This window comes from Chiloscyllium punctatum, chromosome 11, assembly GCF_047496795.1.
Source record: "Chiloscyllium punctatum isolate Juve2018m chromosome 11, sChiPun1.3, whole genome shotgun sequence".
Lineage (NCBI taxonomy): Eukaryota > Metazoa > Chordata > Chondrichthyes > Orectolobiformes > Hemiscylliidae > Chiloscyllium > Chiloscyllium punctatum.
In genome coordinates this window covers 28658239-28677604 of record NC_092749.1, presented here as the reverse complement: position 1 = coordinate 28677604, position 19366 = coordinate 28658239, and the positions used below count along the sequence as shown (strand labels likewise).

Genomic DNA, 19366 nt, shown 5'->3' with positions numbered 1-19366 from the left:
TGTTTAACAGTTTTGCCAATTTTGATTGACAACAATTTCACAGTCAGTGGAAAGATGCAAATCTACTCCTTTATCCTTTCTTTGTGGTGTCACTATCAGAAAATTATATGTCCAAAAATAGAAAATTATTTCTATTGTTCTCAATTCCAACAAAATCCCCACAGTTTTAGGCTGTATAGTCATACAATTTTCCAACAAAGAGAAAAAGGAGCTCATAGACTATTGCTGTCATGCCAATTCTCTGAAAAAGATATTGACATAGTCCCATTCTCTGGTCTTTCATCATGCCCTTTGTTAAAGCAGTTTGTATTCTGATTCTACCTTGCATGAAAAAATTCCTCTCACATCCCCTTCCTTGTGCTCCCTGTACAAATCCTAAAATCGTTTTGTCCCATATTATTGAGTTGCCACCAGGGAAATTAATCTTTCTCTGTTTACCTTCGGTTAGCTAGTAGGCAATTACAAATACTTGTTGTGAAAGGCACATTGCTTGAATTGGACTTGTAAGGCCTGATGATTTTAATGGATGCAAAATTTAAAGCACATTCCTGTGCAATGGAGGATGAGGCTTGTATTACCTTAGAAAATAAGTCTTATGTCAGCTCCACGTTCTGAGATTCAGAATGTGAAATTTCCCTGCAATGTTAGTGAAGAATGCAAGGACACAGTCCCAGTTGACTTTCTTTTAATTTTCACCAAGTGTGTCATTCCTGATATTGTTAAATCTCTTACCTCCATATCTTCTTTAACTTGCTCTTGCTGATCTCTTAGTTCACCAAAAGCGTCAATAATTAGACCTGAACAGAAAAGAGGAATTAGGTCATTTAATAAAGGTAAGCCTCAGTTGCAGCTCCTTCTGAAGTGAATTTTCACTTCAGCTGTCGCTGTTAGTTGCAAGGACGGCGAGAGTAGAAAAACTCAGTCCTGTGACCAGAAGTCATTGAGCAAAGGAACACATAGAGATATCCAGGTGAAATCAAGACTCCTTGGGACACTGGTGATGATTATCCATGGTGAAGGAAATAAAATAACATGCTTTAGCATGCCAGCTTGCTTAATGCATCTAACTGATTAATTCATTTTACTTATATCCACAAAAGAACTCTCAAATAACTCAACAGAGCCTGGTATCACGTCAACAAGTCACCCTTTATTTACACGTGCCGAGTACTTGACACTGATCCAGCTTCCTCAGAGCCAGCTCCCAGAGTGAACAGAACCCTGATCCTCCTTTTTTTTTTGTTTTTTGTTGTTTTTACCCCCACACTACCGCCCAACTGCGGTAGTGCTGATTTTTCCCCCAGCTCCCATGTTGTGTGTGTGTGCAGGTGTGAGACACAGTAAAAAACACAAGGTGCACAAATCTTTATTCAAATTTCCACCACCAGGAAGAAAGGAAACACCCGAGTGGCCTGTGACAAGCAGTGCCCTTGACATCAAAGGGACCCTCCTGTTTATATCTGTCAACCAGGGCTCCCTGATTTGACCAGGTTAACAGTGCCAATCGGGGAGCTCATATTTCATTAGGGCCACCTAGCTGACCTCATTCCAATCACAACATTCCTCCCCCTCGAAGTCCAGGGGCATAGGCCTGTCCTTTTTCTTGTAGCCTCTCCTGGGCCATTTTCACACCTGGTCCTGGTCCTGCAGCTCAGCCTCAGATACGGATGGCATGTACCCGGACTGTAACCCACCTCTTGTGCTCAGACCCCCTCAGAAGTAATTCATCTTCTTCTTCATGTGGTAAAGGCGTCGAGGCGATGACACCCCCTGTGTCCACCTCAGATTCTGAGGTTTCTTTTGCACTAGACGGAAGGGGAGAACCCAGCGGTTCTGACAGCCTTTCTGGCTGTACTGAGAGGCCAGGTATGTTTGTTCCTGCCCTGCTTGCAAGGTTGCAGCTTTTTTGCAATCCACGTGCTTGTTCAGGACTGCCTCACCTACCTGAGCTTAGTACTCATAGGATCTGACCTAACGTCAACCTCGTCTCTTACCCACGCAGGGCTACTTCGGTGGTTTCGGCACCAAATTTCATTTCCATGTCTCTCTTGCTTAGAGGAGTCTCGTGTTTCACCATCCCCCAGGTCTGTGAAGATTAGATTTAACCTAGTGCTGAGTCTTTTCCCCATTAGCAACTCTGCTGGAGCTATCCCTGTAGTTGCATGGGGTGGGTGGGAGGGGTGCTCCAATAGTCAAATAGGAACCGGGACAGTTTGGTATCAAGTGAAGCTGTGGTGTATTTTGCTGAGCGTGCCTTCAACGTTAGGTCTGCTCTGCCCACCAGATCATTGGGCATTGGATGATATACGGAGCTGTCTTTATCTGCTGAACGCAATTCAACTTTAGGAAATACTCAAATTCCCTGATGGCAAATAATGGCTCGTTATTTGTGACCAACAATTAGTGATACCTGATCCAGCTGCTTCTCATAAGAGACCAAAACCAAAGGTGTACCTTTAATCTATAAAGGTTCCCTGGTACAGTTTCTCAATCCTGCCGAGGCTTTATGCAAACTTAAGGTTGGGAGTCCAGATTGAATTTTGTTAAAGACTGGTTCTGCAATCACTGATTCAGTCATACTGGTATCAACCTCCATTAGAACCAGGTGACCATTGAACCAGATATTTATGTTGACTGGTTCTGATTTAGATGTTGTAAAGCAATTTAACTGTTCTAAGCTCATGTAGGTGGGCTTACATGAGAACATAAGAACTAAGAGCAGGAGTAGGCCGTCCGGTCCTTCAAGCCTGCTACGCCACTCAATAAGATCAAGGCTAATCTTTTCATGGCCTCAGCTCCATGACCTGCGTTTTCACCATATCCCTTAATTCCTTTATTTTTCAAAAAAGTATCTACGTTAGCTTTAAAAGCGATTACTGAAGTAGCATCAACTACTTCCCTGGACAAGCAATTCTATAGACTAACAACCCTCTGGGTGAAGAACTCAGTTCAGTCCTAAACCTGCTTCCTCTAATCTTGAGGCCATGCCCTCTTGTCCTAGTCTCACCTACCAGTGGAAACATTCTCTCTATTTCTATTTTATCGACTCTCTTCAAAACTTCATGTGTTTCTATAAGATCCCTCCTTATTCTTCTGAATTCCAATGAATATAATCCCAAATCATTCAGCCTCTCCTCATAAGCCAACCCCCTCAACTCCAGATTCAACCTAGTGAACCTCCTCTGCATCCCCTCCAGTGTCAGTACATCCTTTCTAAGTAAGGAGACCAAACCGCACACAGTACTCCAGGTATGGTCTCACCAACACCTTGTACAGCCGCAACATTACCTCTCTGCTTTTGAACTCAACCCCTTTAGTAATGAAGGACAAAATTCCATTTGCCTTCCTAATTACTTGTTGTACCTGCAGACCAACCTTCTGTGATTCATGCATAACGACAGCCAGGTCCCTCTGCAAATCAGCATGCTGCAACTTTTTAACCATTCAAGTAATAATCTATTTTGCTGTTACTCCTACCAAAATGTATGATTTCACATTTACTGACATTGTATTCCATCTGCCAGGCTTCTGCTCACTCACTCAATGTATCTATGTTCCTCTGCAAAGTTTCACAGTCCTCTGCACACTTTGCTCTGCCACTCATCTTATTGTCATCGGCAAATTTTGACACTGTACACGTGGTCTCCAACTCCAAATCATCTGCATAAATTGTGAATAATTGCTGTCCCAATAACGATCCCTGAGGCGCACCACTAGTCCCTGATTGCCAGCCAGAATAGCACTCATTTTTCCCCACACTTTGTCTTCCCAAAGAATGGAATGATGCTAGAAATGCTCAAAGAAGACTGTTGTGAGCGAATTTCTTCAGAAGAATAATTTTTGGCTCATCACTACTAACCTTGTTACAATCACTAGAGACTCAACAGCATTAAAGATACATGCAATCCCCAGATTCTGTTGATCTGTAAAGAACAAGTGATGACTTCCTTTGTAACGTTGGAATTGTCTACAGAAGTCTCTGCCTGAATATTATTCTGGTGTGGCTGCACAGATGGGTAACTGCTGTGTGTGTGTCTAGTGCTGTCAGATGACCCCAGGGTTTCTCTGTTTTACCTCTAGGTCTTCCAAAAAAAAACCAAAAGACACAAGGTTGTACCCATTGCAATATTTCCAACATTGGCAGAGAAGTAAATACCCTTAAGCAGTTCAAAGATAATTATCAAACTCGTTGCAGGAGCTGAAAAACCTTCCATTGAAATAAACTGTTGTTCCTGGTTCCAGGAATTGTGTTAAGAAATGAAGCCATGCAGTCTTCATTAATTTTAGCTTTCAAAGCTGTAACAGAAACAATTCAATGCTATGGCAGATCCAGATTCACCACTGTTCCTCCAATCAAGTTATTTAGTTGCCATATGTTGGCCATTACAGTGTTACAAAGGTTTGCGTGTACTGTACCTTTAAGAGAGTTAAAGGCAACATAACTACCTGACAGCACCAAATGTTCTGAACAAGATATAATGTAACCTTTTGGTCCAGTAGTTAGTGGAGCTGGTTGCCTGGAGACAATGACAAATTCAAATTAGACCAATCAGTTTAAATTATACCCCCAAAAAACAACAACCTCCAATCCAGTTTGAATTTAGTATATTGACAATCTTAAAAGCCAAATACACAATTCGATGCTTTGGGAGTATAAGACCAGGGAACGTTGAGAAGAGAACTGCCAAGCCGACAGCATGGAGAGACTGACCAAAAAATAGCTCTCTTAAATGTACCTTTATCAATCAGTAACCAGTGAAGCAGAATCCCCAAGAAAAAGAAGACAGGAATACAAAGAAGAACCAAAAGCTTTCTGGTTTTGAGATAATAAGTTTTGTTTTGTAAATCTTAATCGGGGATTTTATTGGAATAATATTCGAGAAGGCAAGGTAAAAGATAGGTTAGAAGAAGGAGGTGTAAATAGTTGCTGGTAAAGTATTCTCTTTTATACTTTAAGGAATAAAGTTGTTAATTTTTACTTTAAATAGGTCTTGGCTTCTCGAATTTTCACAGATTACTGCATGGGATAAATCTTTTCTGTGTTGTTGGTTTAAATTAAGCAGGAGGGTTTACCCTGTGTCATAACAGTTTGAGGGCTTGTTGTCAGGATTTGAACTGGTTTAGACAGTGTTGAATAGATTTGGGGATACGAAAAATCTCAGCACATTTAAATACTTGCAGGTTAGTGTCCTTGATCTTAAAATAAAACGTAGGTGGGACAATTGTTTAATTTTGGTGACTTGTGGTTGATTAAATTAAAAGTGAGAGAAACTGAGGAGTTAAAACAGAAAGATCCTGGTACTTTCCCAGACTGTGTGGTAACCAGATCCCACTATCTTAAGTCACAGCACAAAGCAAAAAGTAAAGAGAAAGATGAAGGAGTTGAGGTTCAGTTAGTGGATACCCTGTTTGACAGGAAAACCCTGAACAGGCAGAGGGTCAGACAGAGGTGTTTAGTCCTCAAAGGGAAAGAGACTTGCAACAGCAAGTCAAGATGATAAAAGATATATATGTGGATGCGTACTCCGAAAAGGAGGCAGAGAATATTTCGATTCTGTGTGGATTAATGGAAGGTCAACGCCATTACAAAGTCAGACTCATACCCAATTCTGAGATTGGAGGACTGTACTGAGAAAGTCGGACAAGCCAGTTGCATCACCAAGTTGGACTTAATGCGTGGTTACTGGCAGGTACCTTTATCAGAGACAGCAAAAGAATTTCTGTGTTTGTAACTCAAAATGGGCTAGATTAGTTTAAAGTGATGCCCTTTGGAATGAAGAATGCACCCGCCACATTCCAAAGACTCTCGAACAGAGTTGTGTCTGGGTTAACAAACTGTACATTATTTGGACTTTAGTAAGTCCTGGAAAGATCACATGGTATAGTTGGCAGAGCTTTTTGAATGACTACAAGAAGCAAAAATGGTGATAAACTTAAATAAAACTGAATTCACGAAAGCAGAGGTGATGTTTTTGGGACATAACATCAGTCATGGAAGGTTGACCCCACGGAACGCAAAGACGAAGGCCATTGAGGAACTTCCATGACCAAGCTTGAAGAAAGAGGTGCTTCAATTCTTAGGACTCAGCAGATTCTATCAGAAGTTTGTTCCAAATGTCAGTAGTGTATTTGCACCGTTAACCAATTTGCTGAAGAAGAACACAAAGCTTTGGTGGACAGAACCATGCCAGGAGGCATTCGACCATTTGAAATCAATATTAACCACCAAACCAGTTTCAGCTACACCAAACTTTTCAAAATCTTTTAAAGTTACCATCAATGCTAGTGACATAGGAGTTGGAGCTGTTCTCCAACAGGAAGATGAGAATGGGATTGAAATACCAGTTGGTTACTTTTCAAAGAAGATCAACATCCACCAGAGGAAATACTCCATGATTGAAAAAGAACTATTGAGTTTGGTACTGGCCTTACAATATTTTAATGTGTATGTTATGAACAATGCGTCAGAGACGGTGGTGTACATGGACCACAATCTATTTACATTCTTAGAATGCTTTAAAGACAAGAATATGAGACTATTTTGGTAGAGTCTTATGTTATAGTCTTTTAATTTAAAAATCATACATGTTGCAGGTCGCAAGAATGTAATCGCAGATGTGTTATCACGGATTTAACTGATAAAGTCGAGATGAGATTTGTATTTATTTAATGTTTATATATATATGTAAATGGGAAGATGTTAAGGTGAACTTATATTAAGGTTATCGGTATGTTAGGGCAATGTGTTTAAAAATAGAAAAAAATGAAGCCATCTTTTCATTATGATGGTTCATTTTTTCTTAAGGGAGAGGTGTTATGAAGGTATGAGTGTACTGTACCTTTAAGAGAGTTAAAAGCAAGAGAACTACCTGACAGCACCAAGTGTTCTGAACAACATATAATGTAACCTTTTGGTCCAGCAGTTAGGGTAGCTGGTTGCCTGGAGACAAAAACGGATTCGAATTAGACCAATCAGTTTAAATTATATCCCAAAAAAAACAAACTCCAATCAGTTTGAATTTAGTATATTGACAATCTTAAAAGTCAATGACACAATTTGATGCTTTTGAGGGTATAAGACCAGGGAGAATTGAACAGTTGGGAGGAGAACTGCCAAACTACCAGCATGTAGAGACTGCCCAAAAATAGCTCTCTTAAATGTACCTTTATCAATCAGTAACCAGTGAAGCAGAATCCCCAAGAAGAAAAGGAGACTGGAATACAAAGAAGAATCAAAAACTGCCTGGTTTTGAGATAAGGAGTTTTGTTTTGTAGATCTTAATCGGGGATTTTATTGGACTGATATTATAGAAGGGAAGGTAGAAGATAGGTTAGAGGAAGGAGTTGTAAATACTTGTTAACTAATTATTCTGTGTTATACATTAAGGAATAGAGTTGTTAATTTTCACTTTAAATAGTTCTTGGCCTCTCGAATTTTCACAGGTTACTGCACAGGATAAATCTTTTCTGTGTTGCTGGTTTAAATTAAGCAGGAAGGTTTACCCCATGTCATAACAACAGTGCAAGGGATTTTAGGGTAGATTTCCCTGAATCTATTCCAAGATGGAGGGGTATAGATACGATAAATAGACAAAGTCACTTCCCTGAAGTGGGGGAGTCCAGAACTAGATGGCATAGGTTTAGGGTGAGAAGGGAAAGATATAAAAGGGACCTAAGGGGCAACTTCTTCACGCAGAGGGTGGTGTGTATATGGAATGAGCTGCCAGAAGAAGTGGTGGAGGCTGGTACAATTGCATTATTTAAAAGGGATTTGGATGGGTATATGAATAGGAGAGGTTCAGAGGGATATGAGTCGGGTGCTGGCAAATGGGACTAGATTAGGTTGGGATATCTGGTTGGCATGGACGTATTGGACCTAAGGGTCTGTTTCCATGCTGTACATCTCTATGACTCAATGATCAGGGTGGCAGTTCCCAGCTGGGACACCAATTCATAGGATCTTTGGCCCCCTTTTTCCTAGGAGTGTATTGGCTACAGTTCATGAGGAACATGTGCTGAAGCAGGAAACCCACTGTACCGCCAGAAGCAACTGCCCGATATCTGCAACAATTTCCAAGACAATGTTAAACAATATTTTGTGGTGGGTATTTCAATGACATTTAAACATTATGGTGATGATGATGGACATTGGTGACTGGGCAACGTGCCATTCAGACCAAGCTCAATTTCATTGTCATCCATTGTGTACTAACTTGTTCCCCAGTGTAAACAGGAAGCTGGAATTCAGTAACAACACTTCTGGCTGTTGTTTTTTTGCCTTCCCCTTTGCCCAAAAGCATTTGAAACTGATTACAATACTTTAATTTCCATGCCAGCTAAAGTTAGCCAACATGCATAAACCACAGATTAGACCTGAGTCCTTCTGTTGTCTGTTGTCCAACGCGTTACTAAAAAAGTGCTTTTACTCCTTGATTCCTCACAATAGTAAATACAAAGTACTACTGATGCTCGGAATCTGAAACAAACACTGAAATTGATGGAGACACTCAGTGGGTCTGGCGTCATCAAAGGAGAGAGAAACAGAGTTAACATTTCGAGTCGAAACTCAAGAAGAGTCATACCAGACTCAAAACATTAACTCTGTTTCTCTCTCCATAGATGCTGCCAGACCTGCTGAGTTTCTCTAAGACTCCTCACAATCTTTCATAGTTATAATTAATTTTACACCATTGTGACTGTAAACTTGGGAGTACAGATGAAATGAGATATGCCACATATTCATAACTCTGTCAAATTTAAACTGTTAAAATCACTAGTTCTAACATTATTTAGTGCACAATAAGCATAGTTATCAGCATTAGCTATTGACTAGCCACTACTTTCCTGTTTCACTGCTCATGCATCATGGAGTCAGGATATTTATTGGTTAAGGTCTGAAGAAGCATTCCACTTGTGTCACTTAGGTTTCCTCCAGCACAGTTTTAAAAATTACCACCTGATGGATATTCTATCAGTGTATTGCTTATATAAATCCATCCGCCCTCACAAAACTATTAATGGAGACCAGAGGTGGGGATCCTTTTCATGTTGGAAGGCCACATTATGGAATTTAATAAGGCCGCATCCTGGAAACTTCAATTATATAGTCTTCAAAATTCACATTATTTTGTAAAAATCTCACTACTATGTACTAACTAAAAAAAAAGAAAAAAAAATGTTAATTCTAAAGTTAACTAACCTTTTAATTACTTTGTGGGACAAAAAAAGACACATTCATAAAAAATAAAAGATTTGTTCTGCAAAAATTTGGATTCATTCAAAAGGCCACACACAATGGGCTAGAAGGCCGCATGCAGCCTTAAGGCCGCAGGTTCCCCACCCCTGACGGAGACTGTGGTGAAACATAGTCACAATAATACAATCTCCCCGAGCAGCTGTAAAATGCGCTTGCAAAATATCTCCGCACCTTGAATGATGGCCAACAGGATGACGATTACAAAAAAGAAGAAGGTGATATCAAAGATAATTCGATAGATTTCGTATTCGTCTCCAGCTGGATCTTCAATCTCATCACCAATACCTCCACCAGCACGAACACCCACGTACATGTGAAACATGTAACACTGTAAACAAAAGAATAAGTGACAACTTCAGATGAGCGTGCATCTCACCTTCAGATTGAGCTCTCTAAATACTTTGTCCTTTGTTTATACTTCAAACCACCAAATCAACAAATCATTGTAATTGAAAACCTGACAAAAAAATTCACCTAATCCAAGAATCAATACTCCCATGTCCATTTTCAAAATATTGCAAGCATCTTATGTTCATATAATTGAATTGTGATTTGCTGCCTTAGCAGAAAACCCTGATGTCAATTCATCATTGCTCATTGATGGACCCTGAAATGTTCCTGTGGTTTAGATAAACCATCGAGTGTAACTCTGAAGGTGAATCTCCACAGGGCTTGGTACATTGTCTCACTGCAGCTTCAATAGAAGAACTTTGCAAAGCCCAAAGAAGCAGCTTAAACCAAAAACAGCCCACATATTATATTCACTGTGTAAACATTGTTAGTGTACAGGATATGCTGGGAAAACGCAGGAGAAAATCCAGTAACTGTTCACAGAAATAAATCAAAAATTAAAAGACAATTAGAAGCAGCATTTCATAAAGGAGAAGGAACATTAAAGATAAATATGAATACATTTACTAACACAAAGCTCCTTTATAAAAACTACACTGTTAGCGGAACAGTTGTATTAGCATTCATCTTTCATCCTTAAAGTATAATTTAGCATAACAAGGTAAACATTATGATCAACAGTGATGGTTAAAATGTGTGAGACAACTTGTAAGCCCATTTAAACAAGAATATTAAGGTCAACTTATGGCTTAAAGGCTTCTCCATTGCGAGTGTGTGCCAGGAAATCATAAGAACGCTACCTCAGTTTCCATCCAATGGAAACTCATGGGCTGTGACCACAAAGGAAATGCCTACAGGTCTAAATAGCCTTTCACGTCTGTGTTTCTTTTCCAGCTTCACATCTATTATATTCCTTAAAAGTGAAATCTGATTCAAACGAATCAGACTTGACATGTTTTCCCAAACAAGTACAGCACCTACCGTCAGCATATCATCACACTTCATGTCTGGTGTGTCTCCATCTTCACTTTTGTTGTAGAATTTGCGAAAGAAATTAAAAGCAACCACTGTGTACAGATACACCACAACGGCCAATAGGCCCACGGTTAATACCAGCTGCGCAAACATAAATTGGGAGAGAAGCGTCAGATCAATGTGAAATCATTAATAGCCATCTATTTAATAAAACTAAAGATTCTCCTGGACGATTACCCAATTGTTTTATCAGAACAACTTGAGGAATAACTTCCCAAAATCTTTCAATCATACAATGATTACCTCTTGACCAATTCATACAATATTTGGTTTTCCCATTTCCTCTGGCTGTATTAAGTTGCATCTCTTAATCAGCTGCATCTTAAGCATATGCTTAAATGAGAACAAATAAATCTCTGCACTTTGCATTTAAAGTTTCAAAGTATTGCTACAGGCAAGTTGATAGAAAACACATTCAAAAATCCTCATAAACATGTTATACAGGGACTATGTGCCTGCTATTCATTTGTGGATCCAACTTTATACTTAAAAAGCTTGCACCCAAGTACCTGTTTGCCATTGTGTGTCACAGATGACAGGATGGTCCGTAATGTTTTAAATCCCATTGCAATATCCAGCAAATGGGCAGCAAAGAAAAAGTTGTTATAATGTCCCAGAACTGACATCGTCATGTACCAGGCAAGGTACAAGAAGGACTGCAAGCAAACAGAAACAAGCATTACTTGCAAACAGCACACAGAAGTACATTTTCGAGAAGAGGAAGAATTTTATTGAGTGCACACACATTGCATTGAGTTCGAAAGTGAAAACAGAAAATGGTCTATTAAACAGCTGTGAACAGAATAAATACTAACGCTTCACCTAGAGACCATTCATCAGAAACTACTCTTTTCTCTTTAAAGCTGAATGACTTGCTATTCTGTTCAAATCTTATTTCAAATTTGGAATACATTCCTTTCATTTCTGTCTGAAGTAATATTTTGCTTGCGCATCTTGCAAGATTTTACATGTCAGTTTGCTAGGGTAATTTCCCTCTAGTGCAATCAATTTAAAGCACAAACAGGAGGCACTTGATGTGCAAATAAGATCATTAATTCACCACAGAGACCTCCTTTCAACCCAAGCTCCACTTCAAGTCTGTAGCATTTCTTTATAGAACTATGAAATAGATTTGATTCCCAAAATTCCCCAAAGGATTGTCAGCTTCCCTAAGGGTTCTGCTTGACTCCTTTTGGAATGGAGAGACAGTAAACCAACCATGGAGATTCACCGTTAAAAATCACACAACACCAGGCTATAGTCCAACAGGTTTAATTGGAAGCACTAGCTTTCAGACCGCTGCTCCTTCATCACATCCACAACCACCTGATGGTGTTGTGTGAATTTTAACTTTGTCCACCCCAGTCCAATACCGGCATCTCCAAATCATGGAGATTCATGGCTGTGGTGTTTCTGTCGCGGAATTCTCACCATACATCAATTAATGCAATGGGTAATTTTCAACTGTAGGCAATCTTTGCAAAATCAAAAAGTTTCAGTTACAATACTTAGTGAAGATAAATAAAACGGTTTATTAGTCAAGTCCTGAAATAGGTTCAATCAGAGATTTGTAAATGAGGAAAAATGAAGGGAAGCTTTCTTCAAAACCTTTTTTAAAAACTTCATTCACAGGATGTGTACGCCAGTGACCAGGCCAGCATTTATTACCCACACCTAATTGCTCAGAGTTAAGTTAGAGTCAAACACATTGCTCTGGGTCTGGGGTTACATGTAGGCCAGACCAACTAAAGATGGCAGATTTCCTTCCTTAAAGGACATGGGTGAACCGGGAGGTTTTTCTCTGATAATCAGCAATGGTTTTGTGGTTACCATTAGACTCTTAATCCCAGTTTTCTTTAAAATTGAATTCAAATTCCACCACCTGCCATGCCGGAGACCCCATTACATTAAAAACCTAAAGAGCTGAGGGTGCTGTAAATCAGGAAGAAAAACAGAAGTTGCTGGAAAAGCTCAGCAGTTCTGGCAGCATCTGTGAAGAGAAATCAGAGTTAACGTTTTGAGTCTGGTGACCCTTCCTCAGATCTGCTCAGCTTTTCCAGCATCTGCTGTTTTTGTTAACCCAGAACATTACCTGGTCTCTGGTTTAATGGTCTAGTGATAATAGCACTAGGCCCCTTTAGTTACTGCCTTTATTGCCACTGAGAAAGTTCACTATGTGATGGGTTTATGTCAGTGGAATTTTTAAAAACAGTACTACATAAGTAAAAGTAGTGAGTTTTGTTTCAAAAATGTATCAAACTATTCAGATGAGATTTATGACCCGGATTTTCCAACCTTTGATGCTTTGAGTGCAAATGGCCACTGATAAACTGCTTGGTAACCCCAATCTATTTTACACATTAAACTGAACCAATTGGCTTTGATAAATTCACTGAGCCATTAATTATGCATGATGTAAAAAACATGGCAATTACAGAATTCCACAAGAAGGAAATTGCTATCTGATAACTCCATACTGGAACAACAAACATTGGTTCCAAAGCAATTAAATTGAGGGACTGGGGAGTGAAATCCAAGAAAAAAAGCAAAGGAAAAATAATTTTTAAGACAGTTTTTAGGCTCTGATCATGACAATGTCAATTTGTGTGTTGGCTATGTTAGTGGATTATTACACTAAGTAGGTTAGAAAATTTGAAGTTGAATACTACCATGGAGGTTTAAGAACTTGCTTTCAATGAAAAATAAAAATATGGAATGGGATAGTAGTCGCCAGTAAAGTGGCTATGGGTTGTCTTAAAAATCTAGTGGTTCAGTAATGTTCTTTAAGATTACACTACACCAGGTTATAGTCCAAAAAGTTTATTTGGAAGTACTAGCTTTTGGAGCGCTGATCCTTGGTCAGGTGACTAACTACTTGATGCAGAAGCACCACTTTGAAAGCTAGTACTTCCAAACAAACCTATTGGAGTGTAACCTGGTATTGTGTGATATTTAACTTTGTCCGCCCCAGTCCAACACCAGTTCCTCCGTATCATGTTCTTTAAGATGGCATTAGGTAGCTCCTGGAGAGTAAACTAAAGAGTGCAATTGCCATATAGAATCATGGTCATGCCACCTTTCTGAGAGGATTATGTAAAAGTAGACAATGTGGTAAGGAAAAAAATAAGTGTGAAAAACTTGTGCAGGTGCAGACACGCATACAAATGGAAATAATTAGAATGAATGATAAAAACAGCCTTTCTTCTTAGAGTAGTTTTTTCAGAGCTGTAAGATGAACACATTTACACCATTGTTATATTTCAAAGAATCTGTACAGAGCAGAAAGACACCCATCGAGTCTGCACCAACCCCTGAAGAACATCCTATCCAAATCCAACCCCCATCATAGCATCGTAATCTCACATTTACCATGGCTCCTCCTCACCTGCATACTACAGGATAATTTAGCCTGGCCAATCCACCTAAGCTGCACATCTTTGGACAGTGGGAGGAAACTAGAACATCTGGAGGAAACCTATACAGACACTGGGAGAACGTGCAAACTCCACACAGACAGTGAACCAAGGCTAGAATTGAACCCAGACCCCTGGTGCTGTGAGGCAGTAGTACTAACTATTGAGTCATCCACATTTATAAAAGTGTTTTATTGAAAATTGAATTAGCTTCCGTCCCCTACTTGATACCTACATTATCTGTGAATACTACTCCCAACTTCCAGATCTGGTACTTGACGTCGATGGAGTTCAGCCTGTGTGAAACAAAACAAAAAAGTTAATTTGTACATTTGTTTCTCAGCCCATCACCTGAAGAGTTACTGGACAACACAACCCTGCCAATGTTAGCTGTTCCGCAGACAGCTTACATTCAGCAGAATATGTGTTGTCTCAGGGCAATATGTGTGTCGCCTACTGGGAGGACGCTCCTCCTTACAGAGGTGCTGGGCAATTAGACAGATCGTAGCTCTGCAGTCCCAAGCACTGATAGTCCCTGATAAAGGATGTTGATAACAAACACTTCATAGGAAGTCTTCTGCTAGGAATAAAGAGTAAGGAAGAATAGAACTTGTATTCATCTATGGAATTAAGAGACAGTAAATGACATTTGAGGTGATTTAGGACGGCCATTCAGTTATAAAACAATAATTACAAAAGAAGACTCACCACCACCTTTTTAGGATAAGAATCTTTAGAGTATTTAACTTAGGCATAGTTGGCACTGCCCACAACCTGAGCCCAAATTGTGGGGGGAGAAAAGAGCCAAGGGATGCTAGCTCTGACAATATTTGCAAAATATCAAAAAAAATCACAACTTACAGCAAAACTTAGTCAAGTATTCCTCAAAGTCAAAACACCTGATGATTTGTTTATTAGCACATCCAGACATATTGGAATTAATTTTAAGGATCATTAAGCAACAATGTTTTTAATTGTTTTGTTTTGAAAGGAAATCCTTGCAATGATCTTTTACAATTTGGTTCCAATGATATCTGCATGTTTCCCAACAATTTATTGAGCGAAATGAATCAATTTTCCAAATACCTTATATTAAATCTGACGAGCAGCCACTTTGTTAGATTTGTTTTTGTTGCATCTGAATGGTGTCATTCACAGGAATGAAGCAATCTCCTCATCATTACTGGAAAAGTCCTAGATACTTAATTTAATGGAAATTGTAACTCAAAAACCCCACGCATTCTTTCATTTCATGAGGTTGAATAAGGGAGTTGGAATATCTACTCTATTACTGGTGGATTTTCCAATGGTATAATTTGCATGACACAGATATCTAAAACATTATTAGAAAAACATCAAGGCCTGTACCCTGTGTCTTGTCAGAAATGAGATGATGGTGGGACCACTCGATGCTCACTATTGAGGAAGGGACCTTGATTTATACAGCCAACATATTGCTCAAATCTGACAAGAGGCTGATTAAACTGAGGTTCCTTTGATACCTCCAGATTTCAAAATGCACTGTTGATTAAATCATTGCTGAGTTGCTGCCTGTTAAAATGTTCCTCCCAAAATTGACCCTACTGGTAGCATTTTCAGACAATGAGTTTCCTCAGCCCATCACCCAAAGAGTTATTGGAAAGACAACTTACATTCAGTAGGGTATGTGTTGGCTGAGGGTACTACGTGCGCCCCCTGCTGGGAGGATGCTCCTTCTTACAGAGGTGCTGGGTAATTACATAGATTGCAGCTCTGCAGTCCCAGCAGTGGCAGGTTTGTGTGATGGCTTCTGTTGGGATCATGGATAATGATTGGAGAAAAGGAGCTAATGGAAGCGTGAACTAAGGTAGGTCTAGGGTATCAGCCAGGCCTGGCTGGCAGATCCCAGTCACAGGAGCAGTTTGGGGGTAGTGATGGAATTTGACAGACCAGGATGAATAGGATTAAAGGGAGTATGAGCTTCAAGTGGGGAGGGTTTGAGCTGTCCCATTCAGCTACCTGCTTTGTATCGGTATCATCCAGCCTTGGCTCAAATATTAGAGGTGGCAGCATGAGGACTTAGGGGCAATATATGCGCCACCTAACGTCCTCAAGAAATAATGGCCATGTCAAGTCCAAGGGCGTGTGAGCCACCAGTCACCTTGGTCAAGGGCAGGTGGCTGGGCAATGAACACGTCTGGCACTGTGTTTTGTGAGTGGCTAACAAATGGGACCATAAAATTCTACCCCATGGATTCATCTGAACAAAGGAACATGGGATTGGGAATCACGGCACAGATTTATGCAGATAGTGGGATTAGTGTATGCAGTGGGATTAGCATGGATGGGTCAACACAGATCTGATGGGCCAAAAGGCTATTCTGTGCATTAACAGAAACTGCTTGCATTTATGTAGCACCATCAACTTAGTAAAGCAGGGTATTTCAAAGGTGTGATAACAAACAAAATTCAACACCTAGCCATGAGAGGACATAAAGGCCCCAATACACACAGTAATTGGGAAGGGAGTCATTTTTACCCAGCGGAAAACTGGAAATCGCTGGAGGCAATTCTGTAACCAGAAACAATCTTTTTTTTAAATTCTCCATTCTCACTTGCCAGCTGGATAGGCAGAGAGGCTTGCCCTGAGCACCATTGAGAAGAGCCAGCTTTTTTTTTCCACTCATTTGTGAGATGTGGGCGTCGCTGGCTGGCCAGCATTTATTGCCTGTCCCAAGTTGCCCTTTGAGAAGGTGGTGGTGAGCTTCCCTCTTAAACTGCTGCAGTCCACCTGTTGTGGGTTGACCCACAATGCCATTTGGAAAGGAATGCCAGGATGTTGACCCAGCAACAGTAAAGGAACAGGAACATATTTCCAAGACAGGACGATGGATGGCTTAGAGGGGAGCTTGAAGGTGGTGGTGTCCCCATGTATCTGCTGTCCTTGTCTTTCTAAAGGGAAGTCATTGTGTGTTTGGAAGGTGCTGTCTCAGGATCTTTGTTGAATTTCTACAGTGCATCTTGCAGATAGTACACAGTGCTGCTACTAAGCATCAGTGGTGGAGGGTGTGGATGCTTGTGCCAATCATGAGGGCTGCTTTGTCCTGGATGGTGTCAAGCTTCTTGAGTGTTGTTGGAGCTGTACTCATCCAGGTTTGTGGGAAGTGTTCCAACACACACTTGACTTGTGCCTTGTAGATGGTGGACAGCCTTTGGGGAGTAAGGAGATGAGTTACCCGCCACAATATTCCTAGTCTCTGACCTGCTCTTGTAGCCATTGTGTTTTATGGTGAGTCCAGTTGAGTTTCTGGTCAATGGTAACCCCAAGGATGTTGATAGTGGGGCATTCAGTGATGGTTAACACCTTTGAATGTCAAGGGGCAGTGGATAGATTGTCTCTTATTGGAGATGGTCATAGCCTGGCATTTGTGTGGCTGAATGTTACTTGCCATTGTTAGCCCAAGCCTGAATATTGTCCAGATCTTGTTGCATTTGAACATAGATTGCTTCAGTACCTGAAGAATCACGAATGATGCTGAATATAGTGCAATCATTGGCGACCATCCCCAATTCAGACCTTTATAATGGAGGAAAAGTCATTGATGAAGCAGCTGAAGATGTTGGGCCAAAGACACTACCCTGATGAATTCCTGCAGAGATGTCCTGGAGCTGAGATGACTGACCTCCAACAACTATGAGCATCTTCCTATGTGCCAGGTATGACTCCAACCAGTGGAGAGTTTGCCGCCTAATACCCATTGATTCCAGTTTTGCTAGGGCTCCTTGATGCCACACTTGGTTGAATGCAGCCTTGATATTAAGAGGTTTCACTCTCACCTCACCTCTAGAATTCAGCATTTTTGTCCATGCTAGAATCAAGGCTATAATGAGGTCAGGAGCTGATTGGCCCTGGCAGAACGCAAACTTGGTGCCACTGAGCAGGCTATTGCTGAGCAGGTGCTGCTTGATAGCACTGTTAATGACACCCTTCATCACTTTACTCATGATTGACAATTGGTCAGGTTGGATTTGTCCTGCTTTTTATTTACAGGACATATCTGGGCAATTTTCCACATTGTCTGGTAGAATCTAGACTGTAACTGTACTGGAACAGCTTAGCTAGGGCACCAGCAAGTTCTGGAACACAAGTCTTCTGTACTATTGCTAGAATGTTGTCAAGGCCCATAGCCTTTGCAGTCTCCAACGTCTCTAACTGTCTCTTGATATCACATGGAGTGAACTGAAATGGCTGAAGACTGTTATCTGTAAGGTTGGGGAACATTGAAGGTGACTGAGATGGATCATCCACTTGGCACTTCTGGCTAAAGATTGCTGCAAATGCTTCAGCCTTACCTTTGGCAATGCTGTGTTGGGCTCTTCCATCACTGAGGATGGGGATATTTGCGGACCCTCCTCTTCCAGTGTGTTGTTTAATTGTCCACCACCTTTCCCGACTGGATGTGGCAGGACTGCAGAGCTTAGATCTGATCCGTCAGTTGTGAGATTGCTTAGCTCTGTCATTTGTTATTTATGCCATTTGGCATGGAAGTAGTCCTGGTAAATGGCTTCACCAGGTTGATATGTCATCTTCAGGTATGCCTGATGCTGCTCCTGGCATGACCTCCTGCACTCTCCATTGAACCAGGGTTGATTCCCTGGCTTGATGGGAATGGTTGAGTGGGGGATATGCTGGGCCATGAGGTTACAGATTGTCAGATTGTACTGGAATACAATTCTGTTGCTGTTGGTGGCCCATAGTGTCTCATGGGTGTCCAATCTTGAGTTGCTAGATCTGTTCGAAGTCTGTCCCTTAAGCATGATGACAATGCCACACAACAAAATGGAGATTATTCTCAATGTGAATGTGGGACTTGATCTCCACAAGGACTGTGCCGTGGTAACCCTTACACATACTGCCGTGCACTGATGCATCTGCAGCTGGGGGATTGGTAAAGATGAGGTTAAGTATATTTTTCCTCATGTTGGTTCCTTCACCACCTGCCACACAGAGAGTGTTACGTGTATGGAATGAGCTACCAGAGGAAGTAGTGGAGGCTGGTACAATTGCAACATTTAAGAGGCATTTGGATGGGTATATGAATAGGAAGGGTTTGGAGGGATATGGACCAGGTTGGGACTAGATTGGGTTGGGATATATGGTCGGCATGGACGGGTTGGACCGAAAGGTCTGTTTCCATGCTGTACATCTCTATGACTCTATGCTATGTAGCCAGTCTAGCAGCGATGTCCTTTGGGACCTGACCAGCTCAATCAGTAGCCCTGCTGCTGAGTCACTCTTGGCTGTGGGCATGGAAATCCTCCAGCTGGACTA

The 19366-nt window shown here is 40.8% G+C and overlaps 1 protein-coding gene across 2 annotated transcripts in view; it reads right to left on the bottom strand.

Moving 5' to 3' along the window:
* Window positions 1–19366, bottom strand: part of ryr2a (ryanodine receptor 2a (cardiac)) — a 758045-nt gene that overhangs the window by 8912 nt on the left and 729767 nt on the right. For both annotated transcript variants that reach the window (XM_072580564.1, XM_072580565.1), the window contains 5 exons: window positions 14291–14351; window positions 11152–11298; window positions 10589–10723; window positions 9428–9584; window positions 733–797 (listed from right to left, as the gene is read on the bottom strand). In XM_072580564.1, the coding sequence (XP_072436665.1) occupies window positions 733–797; window positions 9428–9584; window positions 10589–10723; window positions 11152–11298; window positions 14291–14351 (565 nt within the window). The remainder of the gene's footprint in view (window positions 1–732; window positions 798–9427; window positions 9585–10588; window positions 10724–11151; window positions 11299–14290; window positions 14352–19366) is intronic.